The sequence below is a fragment of the Dromaius novaehollandiae genome, chromosome 3 (genome assembly GCF_036370855.1).
Source record: "Dromaius novaehollandiae isolate bDroNov1 chromosome 3, bDroNov1.hap1, whole genome shotgun sequence".
Classification (NCBI taxonomy): Eukaryota; Metazoa; Chordata; class Aves; order Casuariiformes; family Dromaiidae; genus Dromaius; species Dromaius novaehollandiae.
The window spans coordinates 27418660-27441120 of NC_088100.1; the positions used below are offsets into that span (position 1 = coordinate 27418660).

General features: G+C 40.0%; 1 protein-coding gene across 1 annotated transcript in view; it reads left to right on the plus strand.

The window, feature by feature from the left end:
- Positions 1–6633: 6633 nt before the first annotated feature.
- The window catches only part of GFRAL (GDNF family receptor alpha like), a 29753-nt gene continuing 13925 nt past the window's right edge, over positions 6634–22461 (plus strand). Inside the window, exons 1-6 of the mRNA XM_026103056.2 lie at positions 6634–6991; positions 10128–10262; positions 16798–16950; positions 18504–18926; positions 19636–19692; positions 20389–20716. Of these exons, the coding sequence (XP_025958841.2) occupies positions 6634–6991; positions 10128–10262; positions 16798–16950; positions 18504–18926; positions 19636–19692; positions 20389–20716 (1454 nt within the window). The remainder of the gene's footprint in view (positions 6992–10127; positions 10263–16797; positions 16951–18503; positions 18927–19635; positions 19693–20388; positions 20717–22461) is intronic.

Consider the following 22461-nt stretch of genomic DNA (forward strand, 5'->3'; position numbering starts at 1 on the left):
AGTTGGATTCTATCTAACAACAATGCAGCTTGTAGGGATGAGATATCAGGCTGAATAGACACTAATTGAAAGTTTTAATTTATTTAATATTTTCATTAATGGTTGGCACAAAAAATAACAGCATGGCAATGAAATTTGATGGTAACATAAAACTGTGAGTAATAAGAGGTGCAAACAAGGATCAGGATATCACACAGGAATCACCAGCTGACCTAGAGAATGAAATGAATTTCAAAGTACAAATTCCAAGGTCACGAACCTATCAGTTAATATCAAGAGTGTCATGTGAAAACTAAAGATTCATTAAATGGAAACTACAAACACAAATAAGGAAGGATAATGCAGAATCACTTATACAAGACTTGCAGAGGTGGGATTTGAAAAGAACTCTGTACAATCTATTATAGCCATCCCATTGCCTGTCTGTTAATGCATTCTGGAAAAAGAGGGAAAATCCTGGGAATGGCAAGAACCATTTTCTGGGCCATGAACGGGAATACTACTGTTCCCTTATAAGAAAGCTTTATTCAGCCTGTAGTGTGAAACAGAAGAATTTACAGGAATTTACAAGAAATAGTAAATTACTGCCCTGAGAGCATCAATAGGCCTTAATTTGCCCTGATGAGGCCCGCCTGGGGCCACCACCCACAGCCCAAAGGCTCCATTTAGCTCAGCCCTGGGCACCCAGTCTCTGCTGGAGCTATGCTGTTGGTGTCCCTGTCTCCAGACCTGTCTTTGGTCTGGCCTTCTGTATGGCCCTCGGCTCAGTGCTGTGAGTAGCTCAGGTCCTTTCAGGCCATTCCTTCAGTTTGTTTCCACCTTCTAAATTCTGAATCAAACCCTGAGTGTGGCTATAGCTTTCCTCAGCCTGGGAGTTACCTGCAGATTCAAAAGGAGTATTGAAATAGAAAATATAACAAGATCCAAGGAAAGCAAAGGCTTTGCGAAGAGGAAGGAAAACTAGCAACAGATGAGGCCGAGGAGGTTGATGGGTTAAACATCTTTTGCTTCACTCTTAGCTGAATAAGTCAGCTTCAATTAGATGACTAACACAATTGGCATTAACAACAAAGGGGTAATAATACAAGCTTCAGTAAGAAAAGAAATGGTTGGAGAGTCCTTTGATAAAGTAAATGTTACCAGTCAGGCTGGCCCAATGGTACTGACCCAGAGGTAATTAAAGAACAAGCTAAAGGAATTTCAAATCAATTAGCAATTATTTTTGAAAACTCATGGAGGATCAGTGAGACTCTAAAAGACTAAAACTGGAAAATCATTAAGTATCTGTCTTTAATAAATGGAAAAAAGAACTCTGACACTGTAGACCTATCAGCCTAACTTGTTTCCTTTGAAAAATACAGACTCTCGATAAATGTTATACTGAAACATAAAAGAAGATCAAGAATGGAGCTTGACTACTCAACACCCAATTGTCCACAATTCTTGATAGTTTTCTTGCTTGTTGGCTAAGTTTTGGGCCTCTTCAATTAGTTCTTTCCAAGATAAAGCCAGGACATGATTTGGGTGATATTTCAAGGGAACATTCCCCAAAACAGAATAAATAATTCCAAAAGTCAGTATAAATGAGGCTGTACCAAGCTGACCTTCCTGTAGTAGCAGTTCTCTACCAGTACCCCAGCAGGTTTTATACCTTAAATATTCTCACATTTGATTATAGAGAGCATGCAACACATGCAACAGATACACATCAAATGCCTTCAGTTCCATAGCAGAGCCCCTTATTTCAGGCACTTTTCTAGAGGAAAAAATATATATATATGTTCCCCAAAAGAGTGACTCTATTTTAAGGCCAGAAGGGAACCGAATGGAGCCCAGAGAAAATGCATGTCAGATGCTATGGAAAGTGGATAAGGCCAGTTTGATCTAGAAAGAGGTAGTCCTAAACTATACAACTTTGGAATGACTTTGCATTAAATATGTTTTTGCTGCATGTGTCACAGTGGTATCCAAGTAGTTTCTTGCAGTTGTACAAGGCTTTCTTTAAAATTGGTGAATTCAGAGGCTTCTTGTTAGGAAACTTAATTTCAATAACTTAGGGAGAGGCTTTCATGCTAATGTGCTTTCAAAAATGTCCTGCTTGCTCCTTCAGGCACCTAATACTTCAAAAATCCAGTCCTGAATCATGGTTTTGACCCCATGATTATTAAAGTCCTTTCTCTCATATTTATTCTGTTTGGTTCATAATTCCCACCACAAGTCAGAGATGTTAACAATTATGTGGATAGAATTTCATTCCAAGTAGTTCACTCCCAACTAAAAGTCTGTGGTGTCTTTTATTTACTAACCCTAAGGAGATAGAATCATTGTACTGAATTTGAACCTCAAATACTTTGAAACACCCAAGTGTATTTTGAAAATCAAGTATTTGAAAAGCTTTGTGTAGGATCAACCAATAGGATAGTTTTAGAAACAGTACTTCTGAAATGACTGGCTTGGTGGTTGAGGAAAGAGCAGTGGGTGTTGTTTACTTTGACTTTAGTAAGGCTTTGACACCGTCTCTCATAACATCCTCACAGAGAAGCTAATAAAGTACAGGCTAGATAAGTGGTCGGTGAGGTAAACTGAAAACTGACTGAACTGCCAGGTTTAGAGGGTTGTGATCAGTGGCTGACCACAAAGTCCAGCTGAAGGCCAGTCAATTGTGGTGTGCCCCAGGGGTCAATAGTGGGACCAATACTGTTTAACTGTTCGTTAATGACGTAGATAACGGGACAGAGTGCACTCTCAGAAAGTCTGCAAATGATGCAAAATAGGGAAGAACGATTGATACACCAGATGGTTGTGCTACCATTTAGAGGGACCTCAACAGGCTGGAGAAATGAGCAAATGAGAATCTCATAAAGTTCAGCAAAGGGAAATGCCAAGTCCTGCACCTGGGGAGGAATAACCCCAGACACCAGTACAGGCTGGGACCTGACCTGTTGGAAAGCAGCTTTGCAGAGAAGGAGCTGGGGGTCCTGGTAGACAACAGATTGAACATAGGCCAGCAATGTGCCCTTGTGACGAAGGCGGCCAATGGTATCCTGGGCTTCATTAGGACGAGCATTGCCAGCAGGTCGAGGGAGGTGTTCAGCCCTCTGTTCAGCCCTGCTGAGGCCACACCTGGAGTGCTGGATCCAGTTCTGGGCTCCCCAACACAAGAGAGACATGGAGCTACCGGAGTGAGTCCAGCAAAAGGCTACAAAGATGATGAAGGGGCTGGAGCGTCTGTCATGCAAGGAGAGGCTGAGAGAGCTGGGACTGTTCAGCCTGGAGAAGTGAACGCTCAGGGCAAATCTGATCAATGTGTATAAATACCTGGTAGAGGGATGTAAAGAAGACAGAGCCAGACTCTTCTCAGTGGTGCCTAGGGACAGGACAAGAGGCATTTAAAATACAGGAAATTCTGTTTAAACATACTAAACTTTTTTTCCCATGAGGGTGATCCTGTGAGGAGTGGAGTAGGTGGCCCAGAGAGGCTGTGGCATTTCCATCCTTGGAGATATTCAAAATCTGACTGGGCATGTCTCTGAGCAACCTGCAGTGACCCTGCTGTGATCCAGGGGTGTCAGACTAGTTGATCTCCAATGTCCCCTTCCAGTGTCAACCATTCTGTGATTCCATGGATATAAAGCAGCAGTTTTGAACTACTAATTATTGCCCAATTATTGCCCAACCATCAGATATGGTTATCAAGCTAAAGCTTTGTCTGTTTTAATGAAAAGGTTTTTCATCAAAAAATTGCTTTTTTTTGAAAGAATTTTTTCTTTATAATTTTTGAAGAGATATTTTTATGTTCATTTTGTTTTAATTCTTTATTTCTAACAAATTAAAAAAATATTGAAATGTTTTCTTCTTCAACCACATTTTCAAGCACCATTTCATTGGAAAAACTTTGTGAGCATGTAAAAATTTGTCATTTACCTGTGTAAAGTAATGGAAATTTTTTGCCACTTCTGCTGCCTTTTACTCTAGAAAGATGTAAATATTTGGATACATTTAAAATATTATTTGGGTGCATTTATTTTTGAATTAAAGTGATCATAGGAAATTTTCTGTAAAAATAAACTGCTATTGAAAAAGGAAAATGCTGTAGAACAAAACAGTGATAATAATGCAGACCAAAATGACTCTAAGACAAAGCTAACATTTTGAGTGCAGTACCGGATCTTAAAGAAGTTTCTGACATATGGAAAAAAACTTTAAGTTTTGATGAAGCAGGAAGGGAGGATGACTGACTAAGTCATATCTACATTACGAAACTTTGCCAGTGTGGCTATTTTGATGTATAGCCAGTCCTGCCATCAATATGAACAGGACTGTAAAAACCTCCTTACTCCTACCTTCTTAACCATCAAAAAGAAGCAGCTGAGGAATGTATGTTTCTTACCCAGGCTGTAAATATTGAAAAGCGTTTGAGAGCTGAGCTTTAATCAGGGTTTGTTATCTCTAACTGCTTTGGTGTACTAATATCTCTGTCAACAATTTAAGAGCCTAGAAACAGCTTTCCAACGCCAGTCTCTCTGCTCCAGCACTGTTTGGTCACAGAGACTTCAGGCATAGAGTCTAAATCACAATACAGTTGCTCCCATGTGCATAAATTGTTGTACCAACATCATTTTGGTACTTTGTCTCTCAACATATTTCACACTTGGGTCCTGGAAGATCAGAGATATCCCTGCCTTCTCCCTCCCTGTCATCATTGGAGCGCTAAGCTTCTGCTCTGCAGTCACGAAGACTGCAAGACCACGTCTTCCTTCTCCACCTCCAAAAGGGCAATTTTTTCTTTCATTTTGCATAGAGGGCAGTATGTTATCCTCTGATATTAGCAAAGTTGATGTATGTTATTAACCTGGAGAGTGTTTTATAGGCAAGAAAGTACACTAAACATAAGCATAACTCAGCCCTCAGTGTATCACAATGTATTGCTGCATATTACAATGGAATTACGCCAAAGCACATTTAGCCATCAAACCTAAATTTTATCTCCCAGCTGAAATGATATTCATCTTTCAGGCTACTCCTTTCATCTGATTGTATGTCTCTTTTTTTTTTGGCTGTTGGATATATTGGATGAAATAGTATTTTGTTTTATTGAACATGCTTTCAAAGAATGACAAGCTTTTAGCTATGCTGGCATTAAGAGCTTAAATAAAATATACAATAAATCATGTAACCTAAAATCTAAGTTAAAAATGAAGAAATTAAATGTAAGCTTAAATTTTCTTTGGCTAAACAGAAAATAGGCAAAATCTTGACTTCATTCAAATTCTATTGTGCCAATGGGGACAGAATTTCAGCCAGTATATCTCTATCTCTGCTAGATATTCAGAAAGTTTTATGATGTCTTTTTGCTCTCAGTATTCAAGGACCAAATCCAATTAACAATACTATAAGGGATAAGCAGCTTGCAAAAAGAAGACTCAGGAGTGCATGGAGAAATCGGTACAGACCTGTTGTTTACTATTATCAGTGCAAGAATAACAGGGCGTCCAATGACGCTAGCAGGTCTCACATTCAAAATAAATTGTTTCTTTACAGACACCACTTGTCCATGTGAATGCTAAAAGTTTGCATGGGTACACAGGGATATGTGGCTTCTTTATGGGAGAGGGTGCCACAGGACACTCCTCCAGCTCAAGAAGTTCCTGAGCAGCAAATGGTTGTCCTCTAAGGATTCAGGGAAGTATCACTTTATACTTGTCTTATACTTTTCCCGAAGTATATGCCTTGTCCACTCCTGAAAGAGGACACATAAATAGGTGTACCTTTCATCTGAGCTCTTATAGCAAATTTAATATTGTTATGATCCATACCATCTACTCATGCTTCAGCTGGACCTGTGTACTAAGGTACACTACTCACATGTTCGTTCTCTGAATTGTCAAGTAGCTATGCAGTCTGAGGATTGTTCAGTAGCCAGAGCGAAATATGCAGCTGTGCATATATCTCAGTTTCTCTTAACCTAGCCCTTGCAAAGAAAGCATTGAAATTGGAAAAGGGAAACATCATCTGCTGCTCTCATTTCCTGCATTTATCTACAGAGAAACAGCCTAAGCTGACATATTGTTGATTGAAGGTTTATGATTTGTTTGTTTTTTATTAAATATCCAAGTCAGTTGCTGACTCTTTTACAGCAAAGTGTTAGTGAAACTCCTGAAGTCAGACCCATAGTCAATATAGATTGTTTATTTGTTCCTCTGGCTTGCTGTCCAACATGCTCTATAGCTCCTCTTTCTCATTCTCAATCATGGGCCACATGCGAGACAAAGGCAATCAAATTCACTTCTAAAAGGCATTGTAAAGTGTTCACGGAGGATGATCAGACTTAGCAACAGCTAAACAAGACCAAGGGCTTGAGATGTCATCTTCCTGAGCAGCAGCCAACACCGTGCTCTGTTAGTTTCTCCTGAAATCAAATGGCAAGAGGAGGAAGAGGGCAGCTAGACTGTATGAGCAAGCCTAAGAACCACATCTTTTCTAGACTCAGTCCAGCTTAAGGATTGCGAAAAGGAATGTAAGATAAGAGTTCAATAAGGGGAGTTCTTGAGGGGAAAAAAAAATGATCGGTGTACTGCTTTTGATCAGAAGAGGTGGGAAGTGTGACAGGTCTGCCTCCCTCCGCCCTTTGCGATGGCCATGCCGGCACAGCGCCCTGTCTACAACCCGCCCTGCGCCGCTTCCCGCGGCAGGCGCTCCGGGACTGCCAGCGCCGGGCTCCGTCCGTCGCGCCCGCCACATCTGCTCTGCGAGGCAGCTCAGGCCTTCGCCGCCTGCCCGTCCCCCGCCGCGGCCTGCGGCGCCCTCCCCGGCACCACCCCGCGCGGGGCCGGGCGGGGCCGGGCGGGGGCCGCGCTGGGCGGGGCGCTGTCCGCGCCGCGGGTGCTGAAGGGCGGCGCGGCGCCGGCACCTGCCGCCCGGCGCGACCCGCTCGGCTCGGCGCGGAGCTGCAGCCGCCAGCGCCCGGCCATGGCCGCGCTCCTCGGCCTCGGTAAGTGCCCCCGCTGCTCCCCCGCGCCTGCCCGCATCTCTCCCGCCCGGTCCCCCTTCCGCCTCCATCCCTCGGCCCTGCCCCTGGACCCGGCAGGTGCCTGTCGGGGGTTCGCACCGGGCCCTGCCTACTGCGTGGCACAGACTTCTTCAGACTGTCCCCATTAGCGTGACCGGGGCGAGGAGTAAGGCAGAATAGCAGGGGCAGCAGCGCCAGCACCGATAAAAAGTTGGGCCAGCGAGGAGACGTGGAAGTGGCATGCCTCATCTAAATAAACAGGCATTTGTTTCCTGGGGGGAAAGCCCTGAGTGCTGGCAGTGCTTCAGGGAGGGTTATTGACATTTCCCCTTGAGTTTGAATGGAAAAAGGGAAAAATCAACAAAGCAGGGACAGAAGGAGCTGGTGAAAGAGACCACAATGAAAAACACACCCCCAAATATAGACAGCTTTTTTATTATTTCTTTAATCTTCCCTTTTCCCTCTCTACTTTATGTGTATGTGCTGCTTCTCTCTTTAACTACTCTAAATTCCTTTTCTGTGGTTAAGAATATTCTGTAGGTAGTTCTGCCCTAGTTTTTACTTCATTAGAATCAAACTGTCCTTTACCATATCTGTACCCCTAAATATACAACTATAGTTTACTTTTTCCCTTGAAGCTCACTTTTTTCCCTATCTTGCTGCTCTTGGAGTTAGATAAGGAACCACAGCTAGGGAAATCTGAGTTTTCCATTATTCATTACTATCTGTCAGAGAATTCTATGGTCTTGAGAGAGACACTGCAATTCCTCTGTGCCTCTGTTTCCCGTGTGAAAATGAAGGTGTTACTATGCCCCTTTCTTTTTCATTTCATTTTACACACTAAATTCTTCAGAATAGGGAATTTGACACCTACCCAGTATGTCAGCAGACATCTGTAAAACGTATAGACACCTGCAGAAATCTAAATTTGTGTGTTTTCATGTCAGACTGGGTCCCCTGTAAATTAGCTTTTATCAGTAAATTAACTCTTAGACTCCCTGAACTTTCTTAAATAGGATCCACTCTCTGAGTACTCCGAACACTAGAGTGAATAACTAGAGTAAAGGACTAAAGTAATGCCAAAAAAGCTATTTATAATATGCCATTAGATGTGCCCCTTTCTTAGACTGAAATAGATTCAATCATATATTTTGCTACTTGAGTCTTTTTTTTGCAAAGGCAGCTCTTCCTTTTTGTGGGCACAATTTCCAGACGAGTTCCAAATAAACACACTGAAGTAATCTTTAAAAAGATTTTAAAAAGGAAGGTGCTAATTGGCTGTTTAATCAGTCCCTACTTTGACTATTCATTTTCAGCCACTGGTTCTGGAAAGCCATCTCAACAGGAGGGAGATAGCACAGCTTCTTTCTGCTGTGGACCCCAGTCAGAGGCCTATCGCTTCCCCACTGTGTTAGTAGCTACAAAATATGTAAGTGGTCACCCAAAAAGATATCCTTTCTTAAAAATTCCTGGGTTTGCAATTTTATAGTCTTATAGTGTGTTTTTCACCTGTAAGGTATATGGCAAATGTTTTCCGGTCAAAAAATGTCATCTAAATAAACAGCAAATAACTTCACAATTAGAAAGAATATTTAGAGACAGTCCCACGAATGATGTTTTGTCATTAAGAGCTGAAGCTATTCCTACAGACAGGCCACCTGGACCTCCCTCGGTATCTAGTTAGAGGGGCTGTTTCTATTGATTAGTCTCCAAGCTGAATGACAGAAGGCTGAAAGAGTGGCTCAGGTTGGAGATGACTGACCTCACAACCAGCTCTGCCTAGATCTTCTAACTGGGAGGAATATGCACAACTGGGAAAGGATTAGCACCAGCTTCACCATCTTATGGCAAGCATGTGTGACTTCTCACACATCCCTGAGGCACACTAGATGTTACTGCACCTGTCAGTTAAAAATTACTAAATGGTATTGCATCCTTGTCAACACGTCTCCAGAAAGTGTTCCCTACAGCAGCACTTGTGTGTCACAGGAAAGCACCATTTCCAGAAGGGATGACATTATCTCTAACCAGTAGCAGCTGTTTAACTTTATTAAGAGATATATCAAATATCTACATTTCATTTCTCTGGACAGGGCATGGACAAGTCCTCAGAGAATATTTTATGCCCCTTGCAAATGATGTTTAAGGATTTAAATAGTACTAAAAGTTCCTCAAATTCCACATAGACTTGCCTGAAGAACACAAAAAATAAACATGGATCTGGGAAATGCTGAGTGTCCTTCAATACCCCCAAAAAACACTCCCAGCAGGTATTTAACAGTTAGTCGGATGAGGCCTGAAATCAGTGTCTGCAACTTAATTTTACAGAAGATTAAGACATCTGGTTACCAAATTAGAGACCGTGTTATCATGGGAATGTTGATGAAAGAGCTAAACCCAAACTGATTTCTCTTTTCTTCGCAAAGCAATCTAATTTTCTACTGATAAGCCAGAAGTGGTACTGATTTAAAATTCTTTACCTTGAAACCTCCATAGCAGTCTTAAGTTTTAGAACATATTTATGCAATTAATATGGCCTTTAAGTTCAGTGCATGCAGTGAAGCAGATAAAGACATGAATTTGGGGATGGCTTTCAAGAAATGACGCATCTGCAAAGTAAAATCAAAGAGGAGGAAGAGTATTGTATTCTGAAATAAAATCCCATTTATTATCTAACAGTTTTGTAACTGTTGAATCTCTTTCATATGATCTACTGATAGGAATTCCTGTTTAGTCTCTAGCTTGATAAAACTGCAATTGAAATAAAATGTTATGTTTCCTCTGAATTTTATACTCAGTCTTCCTTTTCATAATTTATTATAGATCTCAGCATAGCAGTCATTTTTATATATCTATGGACCGATGTCATATATAGCTATGGCTGATGTTATAGTACTGGGGTAAAGTCAATACAATTTTATGACACTGCAACTTTGAAAATTTAAAAGTTGAATTTGAATTTGCAGTAGTAAAATTGAGAAAAAGATTTATTTTACTAAAAAGTGAATTGCTAGCTTATTTAAAATGATCAATAAGCTATAGTAAAGTATATTGTTATAAGCCAAACATAAATGAAAAAAGTCAGTACAACGTCTGTCATTATATTCTGTTTTTACAGTGTTGCTCATATACTTCACAAGTATATCTGCTGCCCAGACTACTGACTGTGGGCATCTGAGGGAACAATGTATAAATGCTGCAAATGGATGTGAGGGTGTCTGGAATGTCGTGGAAGATGTCTGCAATATTTCAGGTAATTCTTTATGGTGCACATGGAATTATTTTGAGTTGGTGAATGGTTGCATATTCATATCATAATATTACTGGGGTGATTGAATGAAGTCAGTGAGATTTCAAAGAGCAAATGACAGCAGCAGGCAGCCAACTTCTGAAATCTTTGACAGTAGCCAATGCTACCTTCAGTAGCAGTCACAATGTCCAGTCTTTAATGTAATAAACTGCATTTCTGGAATGTAACTGAAGTCAAAGTCTGAAGCAACTCAACAAGTGGAATTCAGTGGAAATTGTGCTTTTTTAGGATCCTGTTATGCAAAGCAAGCATTTAGCGCCATATGTTCTGAACTAGGAAGTCCTGCCCCTGCCCCAAAAGAAACAGAACTGCAGAGGAGCTGATTTTATATCATACCTGAGGCAGTGTAGTAGTTACTTACAATAATTTTTAAAAATAGCATTAGAATAAGAAACAAATCAAATAAAACATGCCTCAAAGAAAGTTGAGGGGAGGCATATTGTATTTGTTCAGTGAGTAGTACCTACATGTCAAATTGATCCACATCCAGGGAATGTTGGTACAATAAATTGCAAGTTATGAATATTACTAATACTGCTTCCATTGTTAAACAGATTCTCACATAAATGAAAGCAGAAAATCAGTCTCTCCACCTTTTCATTGCTATGCTAGTAAAGTATGACTATATTTTAAGTGGGGGAAGACCAGATATTATTAGTTTGGCCTGAAACTCATCCTAATCCCTACTGTAGTCAGATGAAAATGTTATTTTCTCCAACAGCCTATTGTCTTCTTGAACCCACCACATCACAAAATTTCTTGGGTATAAGTCACTATCTCTCCCTTTCCTTAAATCTTCCCAAAACCTTGCTACTAAATTTTGAGTATTCACTTTCCCAGTACTGTGAATGTGGAAGAGCAAAGAGTGGCTGGGTGAAGCAGGGTAGAGCTATGTCGTTAGAAGGAGCCTGTGATGACCCCTTTGCTGATGGAGAAATGTCAAGGGCTACATCAGTACTAGTAAATAAAAAGGGCCGGGGACTATTTTCTGGCCACGGAACAGCATGTACACCTACAACTAAACTTTCCTACAGCCAGGCTGGCTGCACAAAACTGCTTTCTGGGGGTGGTACCAGGCCCAAGCTATCTTCTCAACTATGACAAAGCAATAGCTGGAGAGTGCTAGTTTGCTCAGTCCAGACCAGGTACTACGCAAAAATGCAGCAGTATAAATACAGTCACTTGCCATTGGCTTAGTCCAAGCCTTATTCATAAATGTAGTCAAAGGGATTTAGATACATTACTGCCACTTCTAGCAACTTAATTCCAAAATGTAGATTCCCAGCCACTGAGAATCACCGAGGTACGTACATTTCCTGGACATCTAAATGTCCATGGAAACCTCTCTTCTCCTTATATTGGCACTACCTGAACAAAACCATCCATGTCCTGATGCCATAATCAGTCCTGCAGCAGAGTTCATAAAATGAACTGTCTAGCTTGACTTCTGGGACCCAGTCTCACAACTGGTCTGTGTGGAGAATCCAGGCAGGAGAAGATACTGCCTGACTCCAAGCTCGGCAGCCCATCTGCAAGAACATGCATCTGCAGTGTGAACTACCTAAACTCCTCTGTCTGTCAGATTTATTGCAGGGATTTGAACCCAAGTCTCCCAGGTCACAAGGGAGCATTTAAAATGCAGCAGAAAATTCTCTGCATGTTCCTTCTTAGTGTCTGCTGTTCTGGATACATATATGTTTTGCATAAAATGTCTGAAAACTCTTAGAAGCATTGAGAGTGAATGAAAAAGACACTATATTCTAATGATTTTGACAGCCTCCAAAGGAACTAGATTTTAGCTCATTTCTACTGAGTCTTTAAATATTTTATATAGAGTAGACCAGTTTCAAATGATATGGTTGGTATTAAAAGGAAAGTACTGGAATATCCAGTACTTTCAAGGTCAAGACACTCACCTAAAGATGAAATCTCCACACACAACCCTCTTCTCCACATCAGAGGAAGAAGTTGAATCTGCATCTCTCACATCCTGCACAAAGGCATTAGCACTGAGGCTGTTTGGCATAATGGGCTGTGACCAGGTGAAGTGACCCAGCATGACAAGTGCTGTGGATTCCCTTTTGGATTTGTTGCATAGTCCCATTTTATTTGTGTGTATGGTTAAAATACTCCATTTCCTTCACATGTTGTCCTATGTGCTTATTCACTGGTATTAATGGTGTTTGTAACTGGGCTAATGGTATCAGAGAAACCTTCTGAAAATAAATTCTTGCAGTTGGTTGGCAGTTTTTTGATTCTGTATATTTCATTAGGATAACAGCCTTTGGCAAGGATTGTCCAGCATTGCAGGACAGTCAGATATTCTCTTAGGTCTGGAAAAAAATATTATAAATACAGTCACTGTGTGCTATGACCTCAGAGGGTAAGAACACACACTCAGACAGCTAATGGTATTTCTCAGAGAACCCAGCCAAGAGGCTTGATTTGGGGGTTGGTTTTTGCTGGTTTTCTTTTCTTTTCTTTTCTTTTCTTTTCTTTTCTTTTCTTTTCTTTTCTTTTCTTTTCTTTTCTTTTCTTTTCTTTTCTTTTCTTTTCTTTTCTTTTTCTTATTTCATGAGAAACAGAAAATGCTGTGGCCTGGTCCAACCACAATAATACATTTTCCTCATTTTTCAGAACTTCCAACACCTTAATTCCAAAAAAACTCAGGTTGCTATCAAATTTTAAGGAATCACATTGTGAACTATATTTGAAAGTAGACTTTACTTTTCATAGAATGGCAGAATAACAGAATGAGGTTGGAAGGGGCCTCTGGAGATTTCTAGTCCAACCTCCCTGCTCACAGGAGGGTCAACTAGAGCATGTGGTCCAAGACCATGTCCAGTTGGGTTTTGAATATTTCCAAGGATGGAGACTTCACATCCCTGGTAAAAAAATCTGTTCCAGTGTTCGATCACTCTCACTGTAAAAAAGTCTTTTCTCATGTTTAAACTGAATTTTTGTATTTCAGTTTGTGCCATTTGCCCCTTGTCCTGTCACTGGGCAACACAGGAGAGTCTGGCTCCACTTTCTTTACTCCCCCCATCAGGTATTTATGCACAATGATAAGACCTCCCTGAACTTTCCCAAGTCTCTCAGCCTCTCCTTGTACCTCAGATGCTCCAGTCCTTTCGCCACCTTTGTCGCCCTTTGCTGGACTCACTCCCATATGTCTATGTCTTTCTTGTACTGGAGAGCCCAGAACTGGACCCAGCACTCCAAATGTGATCTCACCAGGCCTGGGTAGAGAGGAAAACCCAGTACTTTCATCTACAGTCTTCAGATGCAATTCTCATTGAGATGATTGAAGAGCTGACTATGCAAGAAGAAAGATTATCACCCTGGAAGTGTCAGCATCCACTCTGTCCTGCATCTGTTTGTGGTCATATGTGCACAAATTATGTACATATAAATAAATCAAATAATGAATAATGGCTGCCTAGAATTAAGTCAGAGGGTATTTTTTGTAAATGCCTTGGTAGCATATGTATTAACTAAAATATATTACCTAGAACTAATTATTGATAAAGCAACAATAATTGAAAACCAGCAATAAAATATTTTCTGCTGTTCATCACAGCTGAATCAACACAGTGTACAAACAGACCAATACTGATAATAGGTTATTTCCACACTGCTTTTAAGAGGCCAGGAAAGGGAACTTTATAAATGTGATGTGCTTCCTGATTCTATGCCCTTTGAATGTTCATAGCCCCACAACCTTTACATCTCAACCCCTGGTTGTCACATGCTGTAATTTAGGGTAGCATGTTCACAATGCATAAGGGCGTTCTGAACACAGAGAGTGCAGTTGACTAATGAATGCAAAATATTAGTGCCATAAAGGTGGCTGAGTTAAGTGGAGCTGAACTGGGTAAAAGATACTAGGATCTCTATTTCTTTTGCCACCAATACCCACTTCTACCCTTGAAATGTCCTGAAGCCCATGAAAGAGGCACTCATATATTTTGTAAATTAGCTCACTTTTATGCAAGCCCTTTCTTTTCTTTTTTCTTTTTTCTTTTTTTTTCTTTTTTTTTCTTTTTTTTCTTTTTTGTTATTTCTACCCCTGAGAATCCTCCCTCTGAAGTTCTCTCCTGAAATTCATTTATTATCCCTTGCTTATTGGATAAAATGTAAGGCAGAATACCCACCCACCTACCTTTGTGGACCTCTATTGTTCTCCCATACCATGACATACTTTCAACCCTATATTTACCATCAGGGAGTCTCCTATGTCTGCGATCTTCAGTAGCTCCTACTAGACCTCTTGAGCTCCTTGGCTACTGAAAGGAAAAGAAATGTGAGGGCTAAGGTCAGGATCGTGATTCTTTTCGAGATGCATATGGCAAGCCAGAGATGGGGTTGGAGAGAGACGAGAAAGCCCAGGCATCATGATTTCCTCCTGTTGCTGATATAAGACATGAAGTGGGAGCAGAGACTAGGAATTGTAACTCTTGCTGGGCTGGGACACTCTCTGTAGCAGTTCCTCTTTTTCATACACACCAAACGCTCCTTAGCTAGCAACAGCAATTGGAGCAAGGGCAATGCAAACACCGGTTGAAAATGGTCTTTGGGGTGGTAGAATGGGGACATACACGTCCAAACAGTTAATTTTCATTCCTTCAGGCATAGGCAAAATGCAGTATTTCCTCTTGCAGACCTTAGCCTGGACTGCTTTCCGCTGCTATTCATGTCAATACTGCATAAATGATGTTAAAAGTCTGCCAGCAGCAGGTCACATTAAAGCCTGTCAGTGGCAATGATGACACATGGCTGTTAACTTTGAGTTTTACTAGCACACACAATCTCTGCTGCTCCACACTGGTTACCTAAGAAGCAGCGAGGTAGGAAGCCAGACATCACCTTTGATAGGGCAGAAAGAATAGCATATGCATTTAGTTGATTGAAACAGATCCTCATGCAGCCTCATGAACAACCTGGAACTTTTGAGCCACATATTCCTATTGCTATGTATTTTAATATAATTAATACTCAAGAGGCAAAGAAAGAAATGTGCTGATCTGGGCAGCTGCACACCCGTTTTGACCAGGTAGACTATGCTTTTCACAAAATAAAAGTTTCTTAAATGGTAATAAACTACTTCTTAAGTAACTTTCTTAACTAACTAGGAAGTTCCTTAAGCAATAATAGATAGCAAAATACTTCTAAAACTATTTAGTCCATAAAGTACAAGGTTGGTCTATTTACCTGTTTGCACCACAAGCTGGTACATGCTTTTTATTTTTTACTATTCATGACACTCCACATGAGTGTCTCTGTCACTGAGTCCAAGCGCACATGCAAGCAGCTGGCTTGAAGCTGGAGTGGCAAACTAAGGCTCTGCTCTGTTTCTGTTAACGTTCTAGGCTAACTTCTCCATTTTTTTTATAAAAAATAAAAATTAAAAATCAGAATATCCACTTCTTGGACTGCTTCAAATTTGTTATCATAGCCAAACTTAGGTAGTGAAGTTGTTCTACAGGGAAAATCATTAGAGCTCTAAGGGCATATCTAAATGACCAGAGGTTTGCATCATCCTCAAATGAACTAGGGGCCTGAACCAGAGGTGCTTTCTCTTAGCATGGGGTTAGCATTATCATTTTCGTGGGACTGCGTGGGCATGTAGGATGTCGACATCCCATCTCTTACCCCATTATGTGGAGGCACCTCATTCAGCATTGTGATTTCCAGCCTCAAAGCCAGGCACCTCGTTTCTAGACCGGCCCAGGATGAGTGTTTCAATGCCTCAGTCCAGGATATGCCTATAGATTCTGATGCATCTTTTTTAGCTTGAGCTCTGTGCCTCACCTGCCTAGAAAAGAGGTGCAGTTACAGTCCAACACTAGCTGTTCTCCTATACACTTCACTGCTGCGTAGTGTTGGTTTTATCTGCGTAACCAGAATCCCACTGAGGGGGAATACTGATTTCTCTCATCCCAAGGATGTCCTGCCTATTTCTGATAGTCAGTTTGCAGCAAGCAACTAGTCTCTGCACATTCAGCTAAAGCAGTCTCAAAACGCAGCTGTATTGCTCCCCAATTCTCTTTCCCTGGGGCTTATTTCTATCAGTGAGATTCAGCACAGCAGTGTATGCTGGCTTACCTCACTGTAGACCCCAGTGAATATAGTCCCTTAAATGGACTCTCTTGTAAGCCAAAAGTACACTAATTCTGTTTAATTCCTGTCAAAAGTAATTATTTTAAGGTTTTACGTACTTTGGAAATGCAAGCTGAGACAGATATTCCAGGAAGCGGTCAGTTTGAATAAAAGGCGGCAATGTTGTACCCACATCTTTATTATATCACTGAATATTATTTTAAAATTGTGAATTATGACATGTTTTCAAATAAAGCTAAGTCAAAACCATCTTCTCTTGGCAAAGCATATTATTTCTGTGCTTAAATTGAATTGTTTTATGTAACCTTATCCCCTAAGCATCCATAGACATTACTATATTTTTAACTGTGAGTTCTAGGTAACAGATGCAAGGCTGAAGATGCCGTTGGCTGTAATAGAATCATCCAGGTCCTGGCTGATGAATATCCAGCATTTAAAAACTGCGTCTGCACTACAAATGGTTTCTGTAGCATCACAACGTTGCTTGAGAAACAATGTCGTGTTATTAAAGGTAATTAATTACAGATGATGCTTTAATTACACAGAACAAAAGAAAAATATAACTTTTTAACTCTCATTTTAACTGACTTGTTTTTTTACGTATTTCTCAAACCTGATAATTTCCTGAAAGAATTGCAAAGTTTTGTTTTGTCTTTTCTATGACATTCATATTCCAAAATACATATGAAAGCAATGTCATATTTGTTTTAAAATAAAATCAAGGAAAAACAGAAGGCATGTGAGAAATTGAAATAGTTTACAAAGCTCTTGTTTAATTCGATGGAAAGCATGAGTGAAAACATTATGTGTGTTAAGGGCTACTTGCCCAAGGAAACTTAAGCATCTCTGAGGATATGCTGTGTATAGAGACAAGCACATTCAGATGCCTTGTGAATGAGAGTGTGAGTAAATGGGGCTGTACAGCTCTGTAACTGTGTCATGCTGTGTTACAGGAGCATATTCACTATATCTACTAAAGGTTAATGGATGTGGGAAATAGTATTACTGCCTTTATGAAGCCGTATTTACTACATAAAATACAATCTTTTTTTTTTTTAATTCCATTACAGTCACTGGGCCTAGACCCCTTTTTTATTTAATTATGAGAACTTTTTTCTCTTGAGAAAGCTTATTTCTACAAATAAGAGCTAGTCGGAAAGGCTTTTAGTTTCTGATCAAGAGTCTCCTTGAGTAATGATTAGCGAATCTGACATAAGAGAGATAAAATCAGCCAGGGAATGAGAGTCTGGAAAGTGAGCACAGAGGCTGATTCTCTGCTCTGAGCCATGTTTCCACACAGGCATCAGTCAGTGCATGTCATCAAGTAGTAAAATATATGGCTTTATTGCAGAGGAAATAATAGCATCCTGTTCTGAAACTCCTTGCCCCAGACGAATAGTGGGTATCTAAAGCCTGATGTCAATGTTATTGAACTAGTTGCTTTTGCTTCTAGCAAATGGAAGTAATTTTATATTTTTGTTGATTAGACATGATTGCATTTCTTGCCAGTATAACAAAAATGTTGAATTAAATTGCACCATTACTGGGTTTGCCTATAAATGCAGAATGTTTCATACTTGTAGTGTTGGTAGGTACTTTCAGGAGTAATTCTCCCTGTCTGTATTAAACATATATTTTACATAATTAACCATCCTCTGCAATTGTCTTTTTCTCCTCACGGATTATAAAGTGCATCTAGAAGATAATCATGATATGTTCAATTTGTAGGTGGCTGAAATTATGTGAGACAAATCTCTTTATGCAGTAATTTCAGTGAGGGTTTGTCATTTTAGGGTTATCATCTGAATCGCTAAGCTAGACTGCATGATGCAGACACTAGGGCACAGTAAGCAGGAGAAAGATTCATAACCCTGCAAGAATCTGAAATGATTATGTATGTGCATACCACTGAATTTAGTCATGGCATAGTTATGGCTGTTTAAATCATTTCATTGCTTTAAGACAGTTATTCTTTTCCTAAATTTGTTTCAAGGTGACCAGGAGAGAGTGATGATGTTTAGTCTTCCATTTGACTTTTATATCTGTTTACACCTATTTGTACAGATTATTCGGATACTTCCTCAAGACCAGATACTGAACTGAGTTTCAGGCAACACAGCACTCCCAAAGACCAAAGACACCCAGATGAATCAGAGAATGACTGCAGTATCGCAAAGCAAAGCTGCCGGGAGGACCCTGACTGTTTTTTAGCATACAAGAACTTCCAGCGAGTTTGCCAGGCAGAAGTGGCGAAATGCCGGCTCCAGATGGCTGCGCAGCAGTGTTTATCAGCATGGAAAGAGCTGAGGAAAACAGCACTGGGAAAGTGCAAGTGCTCAGAGCCACTTCAAAAGAGATGTGCTAAAATATGGAAGGGAATATTTAACAACCCTTGCTTACAATACTCTGAAGAGAATCGAGCTTCAGCATCTAGTGAAGATGATGATGATGATGATGACGATGATGAAAATCAGGACTCTAACACAGGTTAGTGCTAATCCAGGAGTCTGAACCCATTCATACATACAATACAATCCACATGTTTGTGAAAAAGCTTTTTTGGTCATTTGCAGTTTACCATTGGAAATCGAATAGTTTTATTTAGATACAAATAAATAATCTGGTAGTGAAATGACAACCTGAGTGCAAATAATATTTTCCTTCAATGTGTTAATTTGAGGCAACCTGGTCCCAATCAGCGTCTTTTAGTATTATGCTATAACTAGAAATAATAATAATAAAAACAATAGCAACAATCTGGTAATAATAGTAATTCTCTTCCTGCGTTGACTTTAAATCATGATATGTGGTTGTAATTTAAAAACTGGGTATATTGCTGAGCATATTAAGGTCTCTGGCCTTTATTTATTCACAAGAAATCTGATTTTATACTATGCTGAACATCTCTAGAAATTTCTTGAGATCATAAGTTGTATAATTATGTAAAGAATGGTATTAACAATCATCGGGAGATTGTGTGCATTCACCTCAAAATCTATGAATATATGTAACAACACTTTTAGAGTTTATGAACAAGCTGACAGTTTCTGTCTATCAAGCTAATTTGTTTTATTCTTGTTGACTTTTACTACTGACTCTATGCTAGCATCACAACCAGTACTTTAAAGTTTAGAACTAAGGTAAGACATGATTTATCATTCCTGCTTATGCGTATATCCATATCTTTTTGTTCTAGATAATATTAGTATGGAAGCAAAATTACAATGGAATTTATCCACCCTCTCCAAGCAAGGTAATTCTGAATTTATTTATGAATCTTAATAACTGATTTTAGCTCTGTTTTAAGATATTGAACAATCTCCGTCTGGATTAAAGTGAATAGTTTTAATTCAAATTACTAAAGAGCAGGGAATCAATAGATCCCAAAATATTTTCAGTTAAGCTTCTGCATATATAAGAATCCCAGAACTGATAGGTAACAGTCCTGATCCTGCCAGATTTACAGAGGCAAAACCTTACCCCAGTTTAAAGGTCCAAATTATCTAGGTCTTTCTGGAAGGTTTATAGCATAGAAGTACCTGAACTAGCTTTAAGAACACAGAAATGTCATGTATGTTATCTTCTTCATTAGTTACTGTGGAGCATAATTTAAGGTTGAATTTTGGAGATTTCAGCAGTTCAAAGCAGCCACTAGCACTCTAGAAACCATTACAGCAAAGGAACTTTCTCCTTGCCGCTTTTCACTTTCTTCTCTCCATTTACCTGTGAAGGACAGAAACCTGCAGGAGGATTGCTTATGAGGCCCAGGAAGGGAGAATTTTGAATAATGTGCAACAGGCTTTAAAGAGGCAATGTTGGAAAAGGTGGTTCGGAGTTTTGGGAAGCCAAACTTGTCTTTAATGGGAATACTGAAGGCAAAATAACTACCTGTCATCACTTCAGATGGGCTTTCTTATGATTACATTTTAAAAATCATTATTCTTTTTAGAATACACAGCAAACAGAACCTGTTTGGATGTGAACAAAGAGTGTGTTGAAGATGAAGTATGTAACAAACAGTTGTCCCTATACCTAAAAGCTTGCTCAGTAAATAAAAAATGCAACATGAAAGAATGTCAAGCAGCCATAAGGTTCTTCTATCAAAACATGCCTTCTGAAGTTGCCCAAACCATGACCTTTTGTGATTGTATCCAGCCTGATGAATCTTGCCACAGAGCTAAAGACCTTCTTCACGGCAAGCCCTGTGCAGTGACTGCAGTTCCTGCCCCGTCATGTCTAGATGTAATTCCCATGTGTGAAGAGAACGATTTGTGCAGGTAAGTAGAAGAAAGTTTACTTTTCCTGTGTTTTGCCCTGTAATGTGCATGAGAAAAAAAGATTTAATCAAGTAATTATATATATATTTATATGCCATATATCTCATCTATAGCAAAATGATTTTCTGTCCTGCATCTATTCTATATTATTACTTGTATCCGGCATGTGCAAAACCCGTATTCTATGGATGCAAACAGTGGAAAGTTTGCTGTCTTTAAACTTCAATCCTGATATCCCATTTAACTGGGAATCTTGGAGCCCAGTTCTAAGCACATCTTAGCCTTTCGTGCCACCATTTATTTTTTGGACAAGACCTGGTAATCATCTTGCAACAGTGCTCCAAACTATTCGGATTTCCAAGGTATGTTCTAAAATTCTAAAAGTCTTTGCTGTAAATTCCTTTTTCTCTGATAGGGGATAAAGTCAAGAGGAGACAGATCACAACCGATATTTCTAGAACACCTTCTGCTCATTATGCTGTTGTTGTTAATAGAATCCAGACGTTATGAACAGCAGAAAGCTAACCACACAGCACGTTCACTTTTTCAGCCACACAGCACTTTCACACACTCACACACACCCCCAACACTGCTTAAAGCAGCAGCTGGGAGGCCAACTCCAGCTGTGAACTCATACAAGTAGGGTTGTACTGGTGGGCCAGTGGCTTCCAGACAGATGTTAAGAAAGTATCTCAGAGGGTCGTCCCATGTTTCCTCAAATGTCTATATAAACCTGTAGCCCCCAGCCGTGTGCAGCAGCCACGGCCATCGAGGGGGCGATCCGAGCTTCACAAAACCACCGTGGACGCCAGAGTGCACGGGTGTTTCTTGCAGACCCAACAACTCTCCAGCGGTTGTCAGCCCTTAGGAAATTGTTACATGTCACCTTCCTGCTTTTCCTCCCTTCGGCTTGCTGTTTGCTGGTAGCAATTTCTCCATCCAAACCCATGGACACCTGCATAACCCCTTCACAGGCTCACCCAGAAGGGGCCTCTGTGCACCTCGCCCAAGAGATGTAATGGCCACACTGAATGTTTGCATGAACTTGTTCTCCACCCAAATGTGCTTAGATTTTACCAGGTTAACTTACCCAATTTTAGGAGTCAAAAAGCTAGGTTATCTATCACTTGGCACAGACATTAGCAATTCCTCAAAGCCTGTTCTCATCTGAAAAGTGACTATAAAATGGAAGTTTCACCTGTACGTCTGTCATAACTGTCTGTATCAACTGTGGTAATTTTCCAAGTAAAATAAAAAGGTTCTTTTTCAGCTAAGGTCTGCAATTTAATATGGACTTTTCTTCTGCCTGTGTTTGACGACTTTTAACACCACTTTTGCTGGACAAACTATGTTGTTAGGTATTTTCATTACCACTTTCTTCAGATAACACCTGCCAGTCTGCACCTTTGCCCTCTAGCAGTTTAAACAAATTATGCAGCAGACTGGGCAAAGTTTGTTGGGTTAAAGTAATTACCTCCTCCACCCAAGAGTCTGACCCTTTGTATCTAACTGTTGTACAACCAGCTTGGCCTCTTTGTAAAACTTTCCTTTTATTCTTTTTAACTCAGACTGACTGGCATGCAAAAAACTCTCTTGCTAGCCTGAAACATGCATAGACCATCGAAGTCATGAAGAATAACATAAGTTTCAGATTTTTATTTTATTTTAGAAAACATGCAATAGAATTGGTCCATATTCATAGTGCTACTTAATTACCGACATTTGTGGATATCAACTGGCCACTT